This window comes from Bos grunniens, chromosome 9 (assembly GCF_055505025.1).
Source record: "Bos grunniens cultivar Pamir isolate PY7600 chromosome 9, Bosgru_T2T1.0, whole genome shotgun sequence".
In the NCBI taxonomy this organism is placed as follows: Eukaryota; Metazoa; Chordata; class Mammalia; order Artiodactyla; family Bovidae; genus Bos; species Bos grunniens.
Genome location: NC_141173.1, coordinates 87,742,192 through 87,764,286, shown reverse-complemented (window position 1 = coordinate 87,764,286; position 22,095 = coordinate 87,742,192). Strand labels below are relative to the sequence as shown.

The window sequence follows — 22,095 nt, the reverse complement described above, 5'->3', positions numbered from 1 at the left end:
AGAACCCAGTTCTTCAGGTGTACTCACATTTCAAATGCTCAGCGCCCCATGTAGCTAGTGGCCACAGTACTGAATGGCACAGATACCAACACGACAGGCAGCTCTGCTGGGCAGGCCTGCTACAGATTTTTTCCCTAAAATTTTATTTGAAAGTATAAAAATGATTCAACTGAAACACTGGCAGGGTTTAGTCTTATAATTTTCAGTTCTCTACGTCAGTGATTTTCAAAGTGTGGTCTCCAGAACAGCAGCAGCATATTACTTAGGAACTTGTCGGAAATGTGAATTCTTGAGCCCCAGCAATCGGTCTTAATTTGTTTTAATGAGCTCTCCGGGTGATCCAGCAGATTTTGAGGCATGCTAAAGTTTTAGACCACAGTTGGCAGTCACTTAAGAGCAGTTATCAATACAAACATAAACTATGAGATATTATGAATGTATCATTACAATCTAAAATAATCTATAAATATCAACTGTGAAATCATACTTCTATCATGTCTTGTAGAAGAAACACCTCAGTAGGTATTTTCAATAAAATTAATATAAAATATTAAAATGAAACCAATCATGAACCTTATTTGATTAAAAAAAAAAACTGTAATTTGCTTCCTCTTCCAATTTGCAAATCCATATTCACTTCAGTATCAGCATTATAGAAGCCTTTACGTAAGGAAGAATACACAGTGGTGCAATTACCAGGAAAGAGTGAGAAATTTTCAGTGTGTGCCAACTGAAATTTTTATGTGAGCAAATACTAGTGTTATTAGTGAACTATTAAATAAATATGAAATCTATTGGCTCAAATTAATTAAGCAAGAAGTTGAAACTAAAGTTGCAAAAGCGTTATGAAAAGGCTAAACAATCTGCCTACACTATTTCCTCTTACTAATCATAGAACTAGTATAAAACTAAGTATCAACATCCATATATGTTAAATATTTCTCATTAAATTTTCTGATAGGAAAACATCCTTAGAAATTTCAGCTAAGAATACATTTAATGCAATACCTTAAAATGATTACAAAACCACTGGGAAAAGATCTAGTTTTGGCTTACTACAAATTTGGCCCAAAAAGGAGAGTCTTCAAGAGCCTGATTGATTACAAATTTCTGCCACAGCCAAGTGTTTACCGAGATAACCTGCTGGTGGAAAATTACTTAATCAGAATTCAAGTACAGAATGTTTCAGGTGTGTAGGCACTAGATAATTTTAAGAAGTTTTATTAAAATATTTACAACATATTGAACTTCTGGTCTATGAGAACCTAAATCACTCTTAACACTGATACTGCACATATATTTCCATTTCCAATCAAGTATCCTTCCATAAAGTGAATACTGGCAATGTTAGACAGGGCTTTTAAACCTAAACATTTTTTGAACATATATATATGTGTATACATATATATATCTATCTTCATATATATCTATCTTCATATATATATGTATATATATATATATATAGCGCTAAGTTGCTTCAGTCATGTCCGGACTCCGCGACCCCCGTGGACTGTAGCCCATCAGGCTCCTCTGTCCATGGGATTCTCTGGAGGGCAAGAATACTGGAGTGGGGTGCCGTATCCTCCTCAAACATTCTTTACTAAACACTAAGGACACAATCTCCAACTTTGGAACATTATGTTAAAAAAAAATGACTAACATTAAGAACTAACCATGTGTCGGCCAATGTTACTTATTTCTCTCACTAATCTTAGTATTCCTAGCCTAGATCCAAGCATATAATATATACTTAATTGGCATTTATTTTTTTAAAAAGTAATGATTATTAAGATGAGGGGATTCAAAGATACTAAAAAAAAAAAAAAAAGTCCCGGCCTTCAAGGAGGTTACAAATCGAATTCGAAAACATGACATGCGAAAAGCTAAACAACCTATAACAATTAAAAATACCACGTGGCACGGCTGTGATTATTTGCAAAGTCAGTGGCAAAGAAGAGCGCTATAAATTCTAACCAGAGAGAGTATTATAGACTGCGGTTCTGGTCTCCCGACCAGACGGCGACACTATAGTTCAATTTAAAAAAAGAAAGTGACACAGCACTCATCCCACCCTAAAATTATCATCAGAGGAAGGAATACAATAACTAAAGGCAACGGTGTAGAGAAAACTTCCATGCACAGCTTTTAAAGCATACGATGGCCCTGATAAAAGTGAAAACGGGCCGCAGAACACAATGGTCCGCCGGACCTCCAGGACCTCTGAAAGCTCCTGAAACACAAGTCTCTCAAGGAGAGCATCCTTCCTCCTTCCTCCCTCAGCTCCCTACGAAGCTTTCCAATGGACAGCCGTCCCAGAAATTTCTCCCAGCATCCGCAGTGACAGCAACTCTCATCTTCCTCTCCCTCCCCTCGCCAGTATCAGACGGTGGCATCTCCCGCCAGGGGAAAAAACGGAGGGCGGGGGATTGGGGGGGGGGGCAGAATAGGCGAGAAAGCTTGCAGCTATATCGAGTTAGGACGGGAGGAGTAGGTGTGAGGATGCGGGGGTCGAGGGCGGAGTCCTCCCTGCTCCAGCTCCTGTCTCTCGGAGGTCTAGCCAATATCCCACTCCCCCCATCCTCCACCCCAGGGCGCGCCCCTCGCCCGCTGGACCTGAACCGGGAGGCGACGGACTCGAGTGACAGCCTCGCTGCCTGTGCGCCCCCAGCCCCGTCCCCCAGGCCCGCGGGGAGATGCCTGCCCTCGCCCCAAGAGCAGCGGCCCCGGGCTCCTTCTCTGATTCCAGTCCACATCGCCGATGAGTGACAGGTCCCGGGGGAGGCAATCGCCAGCGATCGCTGCTCTGGACCGTGGGTGCAACCGTGCGCCGAAGCCCTCCAGCAGGCACGGGGAGTAGACAGAACGTCCCGGGAGGCCCCAGAGGACCCGGACCAGGCCTGGCCTTCCCCGGTTGCCCCACACCCGGCGGGGGTGGCACTTACTGCGGAGGTTGTGGATTAGCTCCGAGTGGCTGGCGCCGCCGGATTTCCAGGCCATCGCTAAGCACACCCGGAGCAGGTACAGAACCACCTTCAGCGCGGCGACGGTGCCCAGCAGCTTCCCCAAGAGTGAGACCACCTCCCACACGGTCACCGCCCCGTTCTCGTCCCCACTGGAGCCGCCGCTGTTACTGCCGTCGTCGCCGCTGCCGCCACTGCGCGCTCCCGGCATCCCCCGCGGCACGCATGCGCTCTGTGACGCCGCGCGGCCTCGGGCGTGGCCGGGTGGGGCCGGTGCGGGGGTGGCTTAGTGCCTCGCTGCCCGGGCGAGGGGCCGCTGCGGCTGCCCGAGTCTGGCGGCTTGGCCTCGCTGAGTCAGCGCCACCGCCGCCACTGCGTGGCCTTTCTGAGACCTCGGGCTGCGCAGCGCCTCCTTGCTTGGTTTTGCCCTGCGGTCAGGCGGGGTGGGCCCCAGCGCGGTCGGCCGCGTGCCTCGCTGCGGCTCTGGTCACCGAGAGAGGTGGCGGGATGGCAGGGCGTGTCTAGTTCCGAGGCTGCCGGTGGCTCTGCAGTCGTCGCTGGGTCAGCTGTTGCGAGTGGCGGGTCTGCTCCTATAGCTGTCCAGATTGTTAAACGGTGGGCTTCCTCTGTCCTGCCTTCACCCAACCCAATGAATGACTAATATAGTTAGGTCGGTTAGAGTCAGAGCTCCCTATGCTGGAGACTGAATATCTTAAACCGAGGGCAAACGTCCTCTCTAACCCGAGTACTCCAGGCTCTAGCTAACAAGTACATTTAGCGTCTGGTTAGCAGAGACTTTGGGACCCTGATTTGGTCTCAGCTCTAAAGCACAAATTCAGAGAGTGGAAGAATACTGAGACACGGGTTGGAGGGTGGAGCATCGAGAATGCTTTGCTCCTTAGGATAATGCACTTGCTTAAAAATACTACAGTAGAGGAGGGAGGAGGGTTCAGGATGGGGAACACATGTATGCCTGTGGCGGATTCATTTCGATATATGGCAGAACCAATACAATATTGTAAAGTTTAAAAATAAAATAAAATTAAAAAAAATACTACAGTAGCCTATGGCGACTATGTTTTTCTCCTAACACAAATGTCGTTTTTAGCTATTTAAGCCTCACAAATTCCACCATTAGACTGGACCCCGGCTTTGCTGCTATCAGCTATGCAAGACACTGAGTGAGAAACTGGCAAGGAACATTGCCAGTAGAATCCAACTTGCTGACTCCTAATCAGAACGGAGACTGGAAGGATCCAGTCTTCATTTAGTCCCAATAAACTTTTAAGGAAGGAAACAAAGCTATGTAAAGACATTGATGCTACTGCATCAGAAACAATGCTCAAATTTTAGTTCTAGCCAGACCCTGGCAAATGCGGTGTCTATGTAAGTATATATATATATATATTTCCAATCCAAAATATACTTATATATTAACTATTTCGTGGGATTCTGCGATAATAACCGAAGCAGCATTCTTTACTTCAATATTGGGAATAAAGTAGTCAGTTTGGGACTCAAAATTGGAACTGGGGGTCTTCAGAATTACAACTCCAGTTTCTGACAGTGTGTGTTACCATTGAAGAAAAGTACTTGCTTGGGGGGAGAGGGAGGGAGAGGTTTTTAATAATACATTGGTACGTTAATGGACGTATTTCCAGGAGAATTTAAGGGTTTTTAATCTTTTCTATGCGCGGTGAAATGCAAGCCTGCTTAGGTGTGGCTGCTAGCTCGTTTCTCTTGCATTGCTTTTATTTTGTTTTTGCTCTTAAATTTGTCTTTACATTACAAATTCTTTTGCGCCAATGTATTGTCTCGGTGTTCCTATACCGATTTTGCAGATGGTCCTACAGCACAAGGACTGGCATGCTTTTGCCTTGGTTCAGAGCCGCCTTGATGAGGAAGGCCGTCGCATCTTCGCGTTTGGGGCCGGGTTGTTCGTTCCCGCACTGCCGACGGAGGAGAATTGGCTCTCTGCAGCCACCGTCCCTCATAAGGTCCGGTCCAATCAGGGCTCAGCGAGAAGGGGCGGGACTGAGTGGCGCGCGCTGTACTTCGTGCTGTGCCTGCTTGGGTTCCTCTCAGCATGGAGGAAATTTATGCTAAGTTTGTGTCACAGAAAATCAGCAAGACTCGTTGGCGACCATTACCTCCAGGGAGCCTGCAGACAGCGGAGACTTTCGCCACGGGCTCTTGGGACAATGAGGTACCCCTGCGCCCGGCCTGGAGTCCCTGCTATCTCCTTCCTTCCAGGAACCGCGCCCCCGTCAGCCAGCGCGCGAACTCCTGTTTCGTAGCTCCTAGCGCGGTTCTCTCTACCGAATGCACATCTCACGCTCGGTCGCCTTATATCTGAGAGCCATCAGTGGCCTCGTTTCTTGTGTTTTTAATGATTATTATGCCGTCTGCCCGGGATACTTTTAAAGCAGGGTTGATTGAAGGCAGTGCACATTTCAATTTCGGGGAGTTTGACGTATATTTCATCTCAAAATGAAATTTTCTGCTCTTCAGGAAAATTATGTTTCAATGTGGTCTATTGGAGATTTTGGAAACTTGGATTCTGATGGAGGATTTGAAGGAGACCATCAATTATTGTGCAGTATCAAACATCATGGTGATGTAATGGATTTACAAGTACGTCTGTTGTAATATCCAAGAGCTAACTTTTAAAAAATTGAGAGTAATACATTGAGAGATGTAAAGGACCTTACAGTTTGTCTAGTCTTACCCCGGGTTTACAAGAACTTGAATTCTCTGTAGGTTATGATTTGCCATGTCATATAGCTGGTTAGGGGAAGGGGATGTGAAGTTAATCGTGCTTGTTTGTTTAATTGACCATCTACTATGTGCCAAGCTGTGTTTACATAAGTTAATTTCATTCTCATGGAATGCTGGTGAATCAAGTATTGTTATCTCTCATGAGAAAACTAAAATCTTTTGAGCATGAATTATATGACAAATACTATGCAAGGCACTTTACGTGTTTCTGCTTTTTGAATTCTCGTTTTACAAGTTTACCAAGACTTGGAGAACTTGGCCAAGGTTTCAAATCGGGTAATAAGTGGTGGGAATGGAATTAAGTTTTCAAATTCTGATCTGTAAGACTTCAGAGTCCCTGCATTTTCTTCTGTGGAAAGCTTCCTGACCCTGGAAATTATACTTTCCTAAACCTTTATGGTAGTTGTACAAAATTAAATCAATTGTAGATGAACAGGTTTAGGGGGAAAAAATTATTGTTGTTTGTTCTTTATGAAAATACTTTTATTTGTATAGAAGTTTTGACTTTGGCATTTTATTTGCTTAGCATTTGTAGGTTCTTTGCATTTTAAAATGGTTACACTGCTAATTGAGTTAGATAAATGGGCTTCCTCCCTGCTGATATTTATGAATTTATAACATGCAGGAATTTTCTGTTTAGTTTTTGGACCAGGAAAGAATTGTAGCTGCTTCATCGACAGGATGTGTGACAATTTTCCTCCACCATCCAAATAACCAGGTAAAGAATTTTTCTTTGAAAACTCAGTTTGCATTTTAATTATTTTTAGGAAGGCTTAAAGAAGGCTGTACTTAATAGTGACAAATAATAAAGTTTTATTGTCTCAAAAACTATAAAAAGGATGGGGAAATGTCATTGTATTACCCATCTTTTAGTTGACTAATTCTAGAACCATTTTTGTGTGAACTTTCATTGAAATTGGGTAACTCTTCAATTTTCTTAGGTTCCATGTAACAATATGGTATTCTGGCAAGTAATTTTCCTGTAACTCTCTTTTAAGATCCTCTGGTTTTCTGAAGAAAGAGCACTTTCTAGCTCAGACATCATCAGAGGGAGCAGGAACAGCTACTTTGCTTCTGTGAACAGAACCGAGGTTTTAATTAGAAGCAAAGACACACTATATGAAGGCTTGACATTTTTTCTATGCCTTTCTTATATGTCAAAGGCTAAGAGTGCTGACCTTTAGAGCATAGTGGTAAGGGTAGTCCTTTAAAATGGGCCCACTTGAAGTTAACAGTTTTAAGTTGCTGGAAGAGAATGCTTATTTAGATTTGGATATTAATAAAGGTCATCTTACTAATAGGCATGCTTAGTAAGTATAAGACCCAGATCTAGTTAAACGTTATTCTTAATAGAGTCATCTGGAAAGCCCTGCAGAGGTTTCTCTCTTCAATGTAGATCAGTTCCCTTAAGAATTTGGAGTTGTCTTTGAACACATAATTACCTGATACTTAAAAACTGTTTCTTTAGTTTGAGATAAGTTTGGAATATTATTAAACAGTGTTTCTTTGGAATCTAATCTGGTGAATACAGAGCTTTAATGGAAGTATTTCCTAGACCTTAATACTTTGAAATACAAAGGGAAAAGAGTACTGTTGTTCTAGAAAGGTATGAAACAAAGTTTTAAAATAATAGTGTAGTTGGGGAAAGTGCTAATTTTGGGGAGCTTTGCTTTAATTAATCATAGCCTCATTTCTGACACCTAGACTCTGTCAGCCAGCCAGCAGTGGACAGCAGCTCACTACCACACGGGTCCGGGCAGTCCTTCCTGTAGCAATGCACCATGCACAGGTGTTGTGTGCAACAACCCAGAGATTGTCACAGTTGGAGAAGATGGTCGGATAAATCTCTTCAGAGCTGATCACAAGGAAGCTGTAAGAACTATAGGTAAGAAAAATTATCTTTCTTTGGTCTATCGTATAGTAATTGAGCACTGCCCATGTGCAATGCCAGGGGTTTAATGTTTGAGGGATTTAGAAATATACAAAGCAGAATCCCTTTATCAAGATGGTATGTTGATAAAGCCTGTATGAAGGACTGAGTAGAAGAAAGAGAAATTTATGGGGAGGATGGTTGGAAGGAATTATCGGATAAAGAATTGAGGGGCAGGGCAATTCATTTAATCTAGATTCTAGACCATAAATAATACTGAGAAGTGGCACACCAGATAAAGGGAATGGCATAGAGGCGGGGTAAGGCCATTCAGAGAACGACAGAAAGTGTAGTTTGACCTGACTTTAGATATTTGGAGAATTGAGAGATGAAACAAGAAAGGTAGATTGCAGTCAGGTTGTGAAGAATCTAATACACTTTATTAGGTAGACAGCTAAGGAGCCATTGAAAGTTTTTGAGCAAAGGGGTAATGTACCCACATCATGTTTTAGAAGGATTATTTAGTGCAGTGGTAGTGGTTTAGTTGCTAAATCATGTCTGACTAGTGTAGTAGTTCTCAACCATATTTTGCACAGACTTGCCTGAGGAGATTTTTAACAGCCCATCACCCTAGACCTCTTGAATTAGAACTTCTATGGATTGAGTCCATGAATCAGTTTTTTGTATTATTATTATTTTAGTTCTGAGGAATACCATTTGTTTAGCTTTGAAAGACTGCCGGCCTGGTGACAGTTGGGAGGAGGGTCACAAAACAAAAGTCTTTAAGTATATACTAAATAAAGATGTATAAGCTTAGACACACTAGAAAAAACAGAAGGAACATTAAGGCAAACAGGAAGAACATGGCAGAAGAGAGAGCTGATAAGGATAAAGATGAATCGATTTGAGATGAGTCAGCAGAATAATACAGGGTCAGAATGAGCTCTGTAGGAAGCTGTGGTGTTTGGCCCAACAGAATGGAGGTTCTGGGTAAAGCAGTTGAGTTCAGGTGCTCTTTGCGACCCCATGGACTGCAGCCCGCCAGGCTTCCCTGTCCATCACCAACTCCTGAGCTTGCTCAAGCTCATATCCATTGAGTCAGTGATGCCATCCAACCATCTCATTCTCTGTCGTCCCCTTCTCTTGCCTTCAATCTTTCCCAGCATCAGAATCTTTTCCAGTGAGTCAGTTCTTCACATCAGGTTGCCAAAGGATTGGAGCTTCAGCTTGAGCATCAGTCCTTCCAATGAATATTCAGGACTGATCTGCTTTAAGATGGACTGGTTTGATCTCCTTGCAGTCCAAGGGACTCTCAAGAGTCTTCTCCAACATGACAGTTCAAAAGCATCAATTCTTCAGCACTTAGCTTTCTTTATAGTCCAACTCTCACATCCATACATGACTAGTGGAAAAACCGTAGCTTTGACTAGATGGACCTTTGCCGGCAAATAATATCTCTGCTTTTTAACATGATGTCTAGGTTGTCTAGGGTGAAGCAGTGGTGGGAGATAAAATTGGATTATAAAGAAACTTGAACAGCTGTCTCAGACATGGAGGGTAGTACTCTTAAGTGGAAATAGAGAAATATATGAAAACTTAGTCCTCAATTTGGAAAACAGTTCAGATGTCCTGTGAGTAATATAATTTTTCTATCAAAGGAGAGTCCATTTTAACATATGTTCCTATATTTTTCCATAAAAATAAAATTGTGACTTATTTAAAATTTCACTTGTAATTTTTCAGTCAACAGAGGGAACGCTGTTTAAGATATTCATGGAAAAGTGGTGCCCTGTTAACATACACTGTGGTTTTCTTAATTTACAGACAATGCAGATAGCAGTACACTCCATGCTGTAACCTTCCTTCGAACTCCTGAGATCCTTACAGTAAATTCAATTGGACAGTTAAAAATATGGGATTTTAGACAACAACGAAATGAGCCCACACAGATATTATCACTGTAAGTTTTGATTTGTAATTTCAGTAGTGTAAAGCAAATTTGTTTGATTATTTGTAGCAACTGACTTTATAAACTATATTGTATTTCAATTGCATGTTAAGAGTAATTTCTGATTAACTTTGATAAAGCAAATACAGTTGACCCTTGAACAATATAAGCATTAGAGTCACTGACCCTCTATAAACACGAAAATCCATGTATACTTTATAGTTGGCACTCTATATACCAGGAATCCTCTGTACCGAAGGTTCCACCTTCCCATATTCAACCAACCTTAGATCATGTAGCAATGTATATTTACTATTGAAAAATACTCATATGTAAGTGGACCCATGTTGTTCCAGATCAATTGTATAATTTGATGGGCTTGATAATACCTTCAGATCAGATCAGTCACTCAGTCGTGTCCGACTCTTTGCGACCCCATGAATTGCAGCACGCCAGGTCTCCCTGTCCATCACAACTCCCGGAGTTCACTGAGACTCACGTCCATCGAGTCAGTGATGCCATCCAGCCATCTCATCCTCTGTCGTCCCCTTCTCCTCCTGCCCCCAGTCGCTCCCAGCATCAGAGTCTTTTCCAAGGAGTCAACTCTTCGCATGAGGTGGCCAAAGTACTGGAGTTTCAGCTTTAGCATCATCCCTTCCAAAGAAATCCCAGGGCTGATCTTCTTCAGAATGGACTGGTTGGATCTCCTTGCAGTCCAAGGGACTCTCAAGAGTCTTTTCCAACACCACAGTTCAAAGCATCAATTCTTCCGCGCTCAGCCTTCTTCACAGTCCAACTCTCACATCCATACATGACCACAGGAAAAACCATAGCCTTGACTAGACGAACCTTTGTTGGCAAAGTAATGTCTCTGCTTTTGAATATGCTATCTAGGTTGGTCATAACCTTCCTTCCAAGGAGTAAGCGTCTTTTAATTTCATGGCTGCAGTCACCATCTGCAGTGATTTTGGAGCCCCCAAAAATAAAGTCTGACACTGTTCCACTGTTCCCCATCTATTTCCCATGAAGTGATGGGACCAGATGCCATGATCTTCGTTTTCTGAATGTTGAGCTTTAAGCCAACTTTTTCACTCTCCTCTTTCACTTTCATCAAGAGGCTTTTTAATTCCTCTTCACTTTCTGCCATAAGGGTGGTGTCATCTGCAGATGTGAGGTTATTGATATTTCTCCCGGCAATCTTGATTCCAGCTTGTGTTTCTTCCAGTCCAGCGTTTCTCATGATGTACTCTGCATATAAGTTAAATAAACAAGGTGACAATATACAGCCTTGACGTACTCCTTTTCCTATTTGGAACCAGTCTGTTGTTCCATGTCCAGTTCTAACTGTTGCTTCCTGACCTGCATACAGATTTCTCAAGAGACAGGTCAGGTGGTCTGGTATTCCCATCTCTTTCAGAATTTTCCAGTTTATTGTGATCCACACAGTCAAAGGCTTTGGCATTTGACAGGAGTCAGGGAGCAAGACCATCCCCATGGAAAAGAAATGCAAAAAAGCAAAATGGCTGTCTGGGGAGGCCTTACAAATAGCTGTGAAAAGAAGAGAAGCGAAAAGCAAAGGAGAAAAGGAAAGATATAAACATCTGAATGCAGAGTTCCAAAGAATAGCAAGAAGAGATAAGAAAGCCTTCTTCAGTGATCAATGCAAAGAAATACAGGAAAACAACAGAATGGGAAAGACTAGGGATCTCTTCAAGAAAATCAGAGATACCAAAGGAACATTTCATGCAAAGATGGGCTCGATAAAGGACAGAAATGGTATGGACCTAACAGAAGCAGAAGATATTAAGAAGAGATGGCAAGAATACACAGAAGAAGTGTACAAAAAAGATCTTCACGACCCAGATAATCACGATGGTGTGATCACTGATCTAGAGCCAGACATCCTGGAATGTGAAGTCAAGTGGGCCTTGGAAAGCATCACTACGAACAAAGCTAGTGGAGGTGATGGAATTCCAGTGGAGCTATTCCAAATCCTGAAAGATGATGCTGTGAAAGTGCTGCACTCAATATGCCAGCAAATTTGGAAGACTCAGTAGTGGCCACAGGACTGGAAAGGGTCAGTTTTCATTCCAATCCCAAAGAAAGGCAATGCCAAAGAATGCTCAAACTACTACACAATTGCACTCATCTCACATGTTAGTAAAGGAATGCTCAAAATTCTCCAAGCCAGGCTTCAGCAATATGTGAACCGTAAACTTCCTAATGTTCAAGCTGGTTTTAGAAAAGGAAGAGGAATCAGAGATCAAATTGCCAACATAGGCTGGATCATGGAAAAAGCAAGAGTTCCAGAAAAACATCTATTTCTGCTTTATTGACTATGCCAAAGCCTTTGACTGTGTGGATAATACCTTACTGCATTTAATAAATACTTGTAGTATTGATCAGAAGTTTATATTTTCTTTTTGAAGTGTATATTATTTAATGGGGAACTTATTTTTCCTCATCAGGTGATCCAATTAATAGTGAAATAATACACTCTAGATGTGATTGGGAGAAAAATACAGTCCAAGATACTTTTTCTAAGCAGAAATACCCTTTCTATGTTTGCAGCCTTCTCTAGATAATAGTATGTGTCAAACTGAAAAATATATATGTAAACTAAGCATTAAATAAGACAGAATAGAAGTAAGGAGTATGCTGTTTATGTTGATATATAATGTTTTTTAAAAGCTAAGAAATGGAAATTTTTGCATATCTTACCATCAAATTTTCTTGTTCCATATGTGTCCAAATTGAAGAGAGAATGAATAACTCCAGCCTTTAATTCCCCCTCAGAATTCTAGTATTTAGAGGTATATTTAATGTAATCAGGTTTTTGACATGGTTTAAGTTTAGCCAGTAGCCCTAGCCACAAAATTATCATTTAGTTACTGGGATGAAACTTGTTTCATGGGTTATTCAATAATAAATTATACTTTATCACTGTTTGAAGTCATTGTATTTCCCATTAAAGGACTGGTGACCGAGTGCCACTCCACTGTGTTGATCGACATCCCAACCAGCAGCACGTTGTAGCTACTGGCGGCCAGGATGGAATGTTGAGTATTTGGGATGTTAGACAAGGTACAATGCCTGTGTCTCTACTAAAGGCTCATGAAGCTGAAAGTAAGTGTTGTGAAGATACATTAAGTTTTTGGTGGCTGAACTATACAACATAGTGTTAGCAAATTTCCATAAATGATACATATGGATCATTCTACAGCAGAACTTTTGACTGAATTGTGTAAGTTTGTAATAATTAACTCCTTTCTTATTTGACATTTACATTCTTTAATTTATGTTTATTATACATAAAACTGTAGTGATTATCCATATGTATTTATCTTTATGTGCTTATTTTTTAGGATAATTTTTAGAAATAGAATTGATGAGTCAAAAATTTGGCATAATTTTAAAGCTGTGATTCATGTTGACAAATTGTTCTACGTAAAAATAATAACCAGTTTATATTGTCATACCCAGTATGTCAGAATGTACTTTTCCCATGCAAAATGCAGGTTGTTGTTTTTAATATTTGCCAGTCTGTGTGTTCTTCAATTTATTATTATACCTTTTTTTTTTTCTTTTAGCAAGAACAAAAGATATAGGCTCTTGCCTTTTTTTGTTTGTCTTTTGATTTTAGTGGAGATGTTTTGGCTGAACAGATGTTTTATCACCACAGGTCAGGGTGGGTTATAGTTTTAAATTCTGTCTTGGGAAAAGTTGGTATTAATGCTTGAATAAAAGTGTAGAAAAGCAAACATTATACCAGTATTGTAACTTTGAAGCTAAAGTTTCACATTATTAATACTTGGGGAAGATTATTAGTTTTTAAGATTATATATGCTATGCTATGCTATGCTATGCTATGCTAAGTTGCTTCAGTCGTGTCCGACTCTGTGCGACCCCATAGACGTCAGCCCACCAGGCTCCGCCGTCCCTGGGATTCTCCAGACAAGAATACTGGAGTGGGTTGCCATTTCCTTCTCCAAAAATTATATATAAGAAGCAAATAGAAACTGTTTCCCTCTTCTAGGTAGGGCTTTGTGGGGTGGGGGGCGGGGAGAGGGGGGAATAAATAGGGTATGCATCACATTCTGTTGTTGCTAACCCAGTAGTAGTTAGAATTATAAAGTTTCAAAGCTCTTCTCACCAGCCTATTTTTAAATACCAGCCTTTATTGTTAAGCAGAACACACTAGTGGCTTGTAATGTATTTCAGTTCATCTTGACTCTTGGCTAGAGGTTTGTTTTCTAATTGGAAAGTATATAAATACATAAGTATCTCGATTTGGGCAGTCTTCAATGGCTCTATTAGGCTCTTCTGTTTTACTTTGTTTTAGTGAAACAGCATAAATGTACTTTACACAGGGACTCACCCAGAACACATTCTTTTACAGAGGAAGGTCACCTTTTTGTTCTGCAGCATGTTTAATTGTGGTAACTGTCAGAATGAAAATGCCAGCTTGCAAACATGTGCCTTGCACTTTTTATACTACACTCTGGGTGCTTTCTAAGCCTACCTAACCCAGAATCACAAAACCATTGCTTACAGACTACTTTTTTTACCTTCATGCTGCAGATACCTTCCTGAGGAGTCCTGGCCAGTCCTTGGTTCCCAGGTGTCTGTTGGCACACAAAGTTCCCTTAATGTTGAGAGCTTGAGGAGCCCCTAGTCCTAAGTTGGCTTCTTAAAAGTCCTTCATCTGAAACTGGATCCAGATTCTTGAAGCCTTTCCAGGTTTTGGCTTGCTGAGAGCTAGTTGCTATTTCTGTGATACAGAGCAGAGTCTTGGCATGAGCCAAAATTGGACTCTGCCTCTTAGAACTTCATTTGTATACTGCTTTTATGGTCTTCCCTCTCCCTTTCCAATAATAAAGCCTTCAAATATTAATGACATAGGAATTTAAAATAAAAGAACTTAACAATTTTCAAAAAATCTTTTCAGAATTATCCCACTGTCATTGGGTTAGCCAAAACTTTGTTCGAGTTTTGCCATAAATTGATATGGAAAAACCTGAACACACTTTTTGGCCAACCCAATACTTTTCTATATAAAAAAGCAGTAGGTCAGATGACTAGCATTTATTTTCATTCATTTGCTGGCCCGATACACAAGTAGATTTACTTGACGTCTTTATCCTATCTACATGTTTCAGCCATTTGGAGCATTATATTATGCCTTCTCTTTGACACTGAAGCCATTGATTTTATCACAGGCTTAGAGTTTGAAGGTATGTGATGGAGGTTAATGGATGATATGCCTAGAGGTAGTGTTTTGATGTTGGTTTAACTAACCTTGGTTCTTATCTCATAGTGTGGGAAGTTCACTTTCACCCATCCAACCCAGATCATCTGTTCACTTGTTCTGAAGATGGATCTCTCTGGCACTGGGATGCCTCCACAGACGGACCTGAGAAGTCATCACTCTTTCACCAAGGTAAAATGTTTTAATGAAGATTCTTTTGGGCAACTTTAGATTATATTTTGATACACCAAATGAGAAATAGTCATATTTTTAACATTAAGGAGTGACAGAAGGTTTCCTTTCTCTGGCCTCAGAGTAAATTTTAGTATCACAGGGCGTGAAATTTATCAGCTACTGACCGCTATACTGCTGACGACTAGAAATGCTGTTAGCTGGCTAACTTTGTAAGTACATTGTTGTGGGCCCTCATGCCACAGAATAGGCACTGATCACTCTCCTATATTACATTGTCAAAGGTGTATGACAAGACAAAAGTTGATCCTTTATGTATTAAGGTACTGGTTTTGCAGAATAAAAGGCTTTGTCTCCTGATTAAAGACAGAGGTAAGTAAAGGTTGGACTTCCCAGGTGGCGCTAGTTGTAAAGAACCTGCCTATCAATGCAGGAGACCTAAGAGGTGCGGGTTCAATCCCTGGGTTGGGAAGATCCCCTGGAGGAGGGCATGGCAACCCACTCCAGTATTCTTGCCTAGAGAATCCCATGGACAGAGGAGCCTGGTGGGCTACTGTCTGTAGGGTTGCAAAGAGTTGGACACGACTGAAGCGACATAACACAAGTAAAGGTCATCCAGAAACTATACACTTAAAATCAAAAAGAATTTTTATTTTCACTTTTGGTATTTTCTAAGCTTCCTGTTTTTGAGCTTGTCTATGACTGCAAACTTTGTTCATTCACTCAGCAAATGTTTATGAAGTGCCATGTGCTAGGTACTCTTCTAGGTGTTAGAGCCCATGACAGGGAGCAGAAAAGCCTCAAGGCACGTAGAGCAAATATTCCAGTAGACAGTAAGTCAGTAGATGATGTTTCAGTAAAAGTCCAAACAGAAAAGCAGAAACTACCCTGGATTTAGAAGGAATTGTTTTCATGTGTGTTGGGCTAGAAGAACAAAAGGGAATGGAAGGGATGCTGGAAGAGCAAATAACAAAAAGGAGGAATGTCCAGAAATGAACAGTTGTTAATAACCTCCACTGCCCTGTTAGAAGTACTATCAGAGTTGGTTCTGGATCAGCAGAAAAGGTGCCACCTCAGCTGGGGCTGGAATCACTGTGTTGTTGTCAGAAACCTGGAGCTTTTCCCCACCCCCACCCTACTCCCCACAGCCTCTCTGCCTTCGTCACCCACAATAGTTATCTCCCACGCGCAGGGTTCACCTGGAAGGCAGATGGCAAGGGAGCCTGGAAAAAGGAGTTCATTCCTACAGTACATAGTAGAGCACAGCAAAGTAGCAAAGGAGACAGAGCAAAACGGAAAAGAACTGGATCAAATACCCTGATGACCATGCAGAAGAGTAAAGAGAGTAGGATGATAAAAAAAAATTAATTGGGGAGGGGCCGCTTGGCAGAGGAGAGAAGATCTGAGCAGAAACCTGAAGAGATGAAAGTACCAGTCACAGGCAAGCATTCCAGGTAGAGGAAACACCAAATTCCAAAGGCCTGAGACTGAGAACAGAAAAGAGCCAGTGTGGCTGCAGTTCAGCAGGCAGGAGGGGGAGTAGATGGTGAGAAGGAGCTGAGGAGCAGGACTCTGCAGACTGGGAGCAGGAGTTGAGATTTCGTTTTGACGTGACCGAAAGCCACTGGAGAATTTTGAGCAGGGAAGTGGGGTGATCTGTCTTATGTTTCCAAACAACCACTTTAGCAACTATGGGAAGAGGGTTGGAAAAGTGGAAGCAGGGGGACCAGGAGACAGACTTTGCACAGTGATTCTAATGTTCATTTTCACAGTATTCAAGAGTAATATTGGAGCAGTAAAAGGTAAACAGAAACTAAGAAGGAAAAGTCCAAAACTTCTCCAGAAAAATTCTGGAAAAAGTATGGAATGTGCAGAGCATGGAGTATGCCTGTGCTAATAACTTCATGTATGGAGAAACTAATAGTTTTATTAGTTTCTAATAAATACCCAGGAGTAGCTAAGCACTTGGTTTTTTATTTCTTCTTCTAGCCCCACTATCTTGCATTTGAGATTTTATAGTTGAAAAAGGCTGGTTAGATTGGAAATAGTCATTTACTGTATCCTGTGTCTGGTATTGCAATGAACAGTATTAGACACTGTGAAAAAGTAAAATAATCTATACAACCTGCTCTTAAGGAATACTTAGTTTTAATTTAGGAGAAGGGGCCAAAGAAAGTTAAATCATGATATAAGAAATGTTGCAAATAGTAAATTATTAGGGGTGCATACAAGTGCTGAGGGTTCCAGGAAAGAAAAGAGAAGCATGAACCAGAGTCATCTTGACAGACTTCTCAGAAAAGGAAGTTGAGCTGGGCTTTAAGAATCAGCAAGATTTAAACCCACTAATTTTTAAACTTCAAGGTATCAGAGACTTTGCCTTGTATTCCCAGCACTTAGCACAGAGCCTGGCATATAGTAGGTGTCAGCCATTTATTGAGAGTAAATGAAATCTGTCTTTATTTGATCTGGCAAAAAGTAGAAAGAAAATTTCAAATGAAGGCTAAAACTGAAATAATTAATTCTATGTTAAATGCAGAGCACTGTCAGAGATAAAAGTTTATAATTTGGTAGTGTTCTAAAAGTCTACTTTTAAGAATATTTACCTAAAATAAATGCAAGAATAAAAGGAGATCTACAGCAAGTTGATTATATTTTTAGAAATATATATTTTTAGAAATACATCCAGAAATTTTCTCGTGATCACTTCATTTTTTGATTATCTAACCGTTTAGGTTTCTATATATTATCTACATCTATTCTACTTGTCCTCTAGCCATTTTGCTACATTTCTGAGACTTTCCATTAAAGTATAAATAGGAAGACAAGGTCAAAATTAATCTTGTGCTTTGCTGAAGAGTTCAAGTTTGAAAGCCATGTTATCCCATGAAAATTTGAGTGTTTAATATCACTGACTTAGAAGCTTTTGGTCAAAAATGGTGATGTGTTATAATGGAATCATCAGCCTGTTATTCTTGAGAGTTAAAACAAGTTTATACCATTACATTTTTTAAATATTAGAATTTCAGAGATTTACTAGCATAAAACTGATCTTGAACAGTGTTTTCCCATTTTCTTTTTTTTCCCAGGAGGAAGAAATAGTACTTTTTTGTCTCATACCATTAGTAACCAAGCTAATGTTCACCAGTCTCTTATAAGCTCCTGGCTCAGCACTGATCCTGCCAAAGATCGTATTGAAATCACAAGCTTGCTTCCTAATAGGACCTTGTCTGTGAACAGTCTGGATGTTTTAGGTCCTTGTCTTGTTTGTGGAACGGATGCAGAAGCAATTTATGTTACTAGACAGCTTTTTTCATGAAGATACTAAAAGATTTCAGGTTAAAACATACAGTTACAGCCTTTCAAATGCCAATTTCTGTGCAAATTTTTGTTATTGGAAAATGTGAAATTTGCAAGGGGAACATCCGTAAACTATTGTTAATGTTGATGCCCAGTTTGTTAGTTGAATATTGCTCTAACAGTTGCTGGAGTCTGATTGATGACCCATGGCAAAAGAATTGAAATATGTGGCGGAACATCAGAGGGATCCTTGTTCTGATGAAAGCACTGCCTTCAGCACCATTCTAGACAGCTCATGGAACCAACTCTTCATTTTTGATGTTGTAGGGCTTAATAATGTCAAACCACCAACAGGTTCCTTTCCTTTTTATCAGCAGTATGTGGGGTATGATATGTCCCTCCCTGGTGACATTTTTCAATACTAGTATTTATTCTCTTTACTGCAAGTATTTCTTCAGTCCTTCAACATTTTATTTCCTTAATAATTTCAGTAAACTTTCTTCGGTAAGAATTGAGTAGAGCAAAAATGACAGTTTTTGGTAGTGCTCAAATTTTTTTTAAGGTGAAAATGTTTTGATGGGTTCCTTTATTAGAATGGGTTTGAATAGAACTCTCCTTAGACCCAGCTTTGTTTCTCTTGAAAAAAGACAAAATACATTTTTCATAAGGATTTTGCTTTTATATAGTTTTTTACACCATAGTTGAAAATTGCTGAATTGGACATTGTGCAATAAAATAGGATTTGACATTGGTAAGTGAGCCAGCTTCCAACTAAAATTTGAGAGGTAACATGTATGAGACTAGTATGATGATGTGATAGGAGTAAAGAGTTTTGCCATCCTTATCTTTAATGTTAATGATGACCTAACACAGAATTTTGAGACAGTTTTATGATACTGTCTTTCCAAAGTTTGTTAAGAGTAAATGCATCATTGAATTGTAAAGACCTTAATGAAAGATCACTCCTGTTACACAGGAAGTTTCTATTTATTTACTTTACAATTCCAACAACAGATAATTACAAGTTTTTGTCTTTCTGGCCCAATAAATATGTTCAATTTTTTTATGTTGACTTATTCTCAGGATTTTGGGGGTTTGAAGTTTTTTTTGTTTACATTTTAAAATAGAATATATATATATATGCATTTGTTGTTCTGTATATATATATATATATATATATTTGGCTCAAAAAATAATTGACTAAAGATATTTAGTAACTCTGAATTCCAAAGAATCGAAGAAGGAAAAAAAATGTTGCTGATAGGAAATTTTAATCAGTTTCTAGTTTTATTGCTGGGGCTAGTTTTTAAAACTTTGTTATTACAAAAGCCATTCATTACAGAAAAAGCAGTCAAAAGAAAAAGTACCAATAATCTCAAACAGACATAGTTCTTTTCATACCACTTTGTATCCATTAATGTAAATAATTTTTCATAAAAAATGAAATATACATGTTATATTTGTGAATGCACATTCTCTCGCAGTAAAAACATGGATTCAGTAATAATATACCTAAGAATTGTCCTTTTGACTTTATATTTCCGTTTATATGAATACCTTGCAGCAGCCTAAGCTGCAGTGTCCCTCTCTTCACTCAGTAGAGGCATCCTCCCATTCCACTCGGCAGGTCAGCATCCTTGCTTTGAATGGGCTCAGAGTTGATCCTCATTCCTGGGAGACCCTGGCTCCCAAGTGGCACATTTTCCATGTACAGTGAATGGAAAATGCTTTGTGCCTCTGCTTTAATCATATTACCTGCTGCTGAAAAGCTGAAGGTTTCATGAATGCTGTTGGCACCCTTCTCAATTTCCAGCAGTAATGTAAATAATTTCTCTTGATTGTTATAGTAAATAATCGGTAGAGGGAGGGAACCAGACATTTAGGGTTAGCATACTAGCTTGGACTGGAAACAAGTTTGAAGTTTGAAGCTTTGATTTGATTTAAGGGTATTTGTAACCATAAGCAAAAGAAAGTACATTTGAATAGTGTCACATTTTCTATCAGTTGATGAGTTCTGCCAGATGTAATAAGAAACATAAGCTTTATGTAGTATAAATAAAACCCTAATTTATGAATGTGTTCATTCTCACTGCTTTCATTCATGAAAACTATCAAATAGTTTCTTTTGAGGACTCTAGGATCTCCAAGGTGAACAATATCTTTGAGGGCATCTCCAACCTAAACTTAATCATCACATCCACAGATTCCCAACAAAAAATTTTCATCCAGCCTCTACTTGAAAATACACGATGATAAAGTCTCCCATTTCCCAGTGTAGCCTCCTCATTTGACAGCTGTAAGTGATATAGCATATGGCAAGGTTTTAATGTGTGAGTGGGGTCCTAAACAATCCTATAAAAAAGGTAGAATCATTATTGTGGGTTAATGAAATGATCATGTGAACCTACTGTAGGTTCACTATGAGACAAAACCAACCACCAATCATTTTATGGAATTTCCATTGTGTTGGGGTGCTTTACTATAAGTTTCCACTAAATAAATGAATTTTCACATACTGAACTGAAACTTGCTTCCATTTGTCTTCTTTACTTGGGAGCCACGGAAAGCAAATTTAATTTCTTTCATCATATATTCAGATATTCAAAACTACATATTGTAGCTGCTTTGGGGTAAACTTTTAAAATCTCTTCAGTGGTTTCTTGTGGGCAGGGTTCCCTGTCCCACCTTTTTTGCCCTTTTTGGCTAAATCCGGCTTACCTTTCTGAACTCCTTTTAGGTGTCATTTTCTTGAGAAACCCTTCGCTGGCCTCTTTAACAATCTGGGCTAAATTGTACTCTGCATCAAAAGCCCATTGTGCAGAGCTTGTACTGTGCTTACTGCCCTCTGCTGAGCAGCCTGTCTCCCTCTACTGGACCATAAGCCCAAGAACAGGGCCCATCTCTGAGTTGTTTAACACAATATCTGATAATAGTAAGCCCTGAATCAGTCTGAACTAAATTAAATTCACAATTATGTTTTCCCTTTTTTTTAAAAAATGCCTCATTTGCCAAAGACCACCATTAAAGTGTGACTTCCAAAATGAATACTTCCCCAGTGGTCTCTGCCTTGCTAAGAGTATGACAGAAATCTATCTTGGTTCTGGGTACAATATTCCTTTGCAGTGGCTGTCTCAGCCTTTTCTAACTATTTTGATACTTGTTCAATTAGACTGCTAATTTAACTTACACCTTTAATTTTTCACACCTGATACTCCGTAAACCATACTTCCCTAAAGTTAACACCAATGGTTTTGATTCTTGCAATGGGTACATCCTTCCTGGTTAAGAAGACAAATGTTATTTCACTTTAGGAAAGAGCTAATGATCACCTTTCAGTCCTTTCTGCAGAAGCTGATCATTTTAGAATTGCCCAGCATGCTTGCTGCACCTTCATTCCCTTGGGTTAAATGGACTGTAATGCTTAGGCACACTCCTAGAGTCTTCCCAAGTATCAGTGATACGTGAGTCATTAGTATTCAGCTGCAGTTGTTGAAATATTTGTAAACCAGCCTGATTTTTGACATTCAGCCCCATTCATTTATCTTGTTCACAAGGCTACTGTGAGAAAAACACCTGTGCTATAGCCATCCTATAGCACATTTGAATCATCCTATCCAAATCTTAGCATAATTGAAAAATTCCTTGTCCCTTGAGAATAACACTTCTATTTCACAGTATTGTGGAAACATCATCCATTTAATAATCCATTCTAGAATCTTGTCTAAGAAGCATACTAAGTTCACTAGTGTATAGTTTATATCAAGCCTTCATTTAAGCTTATGAGATCAAGATATCTAGCTCA

The 22,095-nt window shown here is 39.9% G+C and overlaps 2 protein-coding genes across 8 annotated transcripts in view; one reads left to right on the top strand and one right to left on the bottom strand.

The window, feature by feature from the left end:
* The window catches only part of PCMT1 (protein-L-isoaspartate (D-aspartate) O-methyltransferase), a 42,902-nt gene extending 39,726 nt beyond the window's left edge, over positions 1 to 3,176 (bottom strand). For all 5 annotated transcript variants that reach the window (XR_015133299.1, XM_086318266.1, XM_086318263.1 and 2 more), the window contains exon 1: positions 2,943 to 3,176. Coding sequence is in view for 4 of the 5 variants with exons in the window: in XM_086318266.1 (XP_086174392.1) it covers positions 2,943 to 3,171 (229 nt within the window). In the remaining variant the exon portion in view is untranslated. The remainder of the gene's footprint in view (positions 1 to 2,942) is intronic.
* A 72-nt stretch (positions 3,177 to 3,248) lies between these two features.
* On the top strand, positions 3,249 to 20,819 carry NUP43 (nucleoporin 43). Of its 3 annotated transcripts, XM_086318259.1 has the most exons (10): positions 3,249 to 3,575; positions 4,069 to 4,346; positions 4,802 to 5,166; positions 5,472 to 5,594; positions 6,379 to 6,456; positions 7,443 to 7,623; positions 9,433 to 9,568; positions 12,531 to 12,682; positions 14,874 to 14,996; positions 18,083 to 20,819. In XM_086318259.1, the coding sequence occupies exons 3-10, from the start codon at positions 5,047 to 5,049 to the stop codon at positions 18,310 to 18,312; spliced, it is 1,143 nt and encodes a 380-aa protein (XP_086174385.1). In that variant the 5' UTR covers positions 3,249 to 3,575; positions 4,069 to 4,346; positions 4,802 to 5,046; the 3' UTR covers positions 18,313 to 20,819. The 3 variants fall into 3 exon arrangements, with proteins under 3 accessions (XP_086174385.1, XP_086174387.1, XP_086174388.1); XM_086318261.1 differs by lacking the exon at positions 5,472 to 5,594; XM_086318262.1 differs by lacking the exons at positions 3,249 to 3,575; positions 4,069 to 4,346 and having other exon boundaries at positions 4,751 to 4,957; positions 5,080 to 5,166; positions 18,083 to 20,368.
* Positions 20,820 to 22,095: the final 1,276 nt, after the last annotated feature.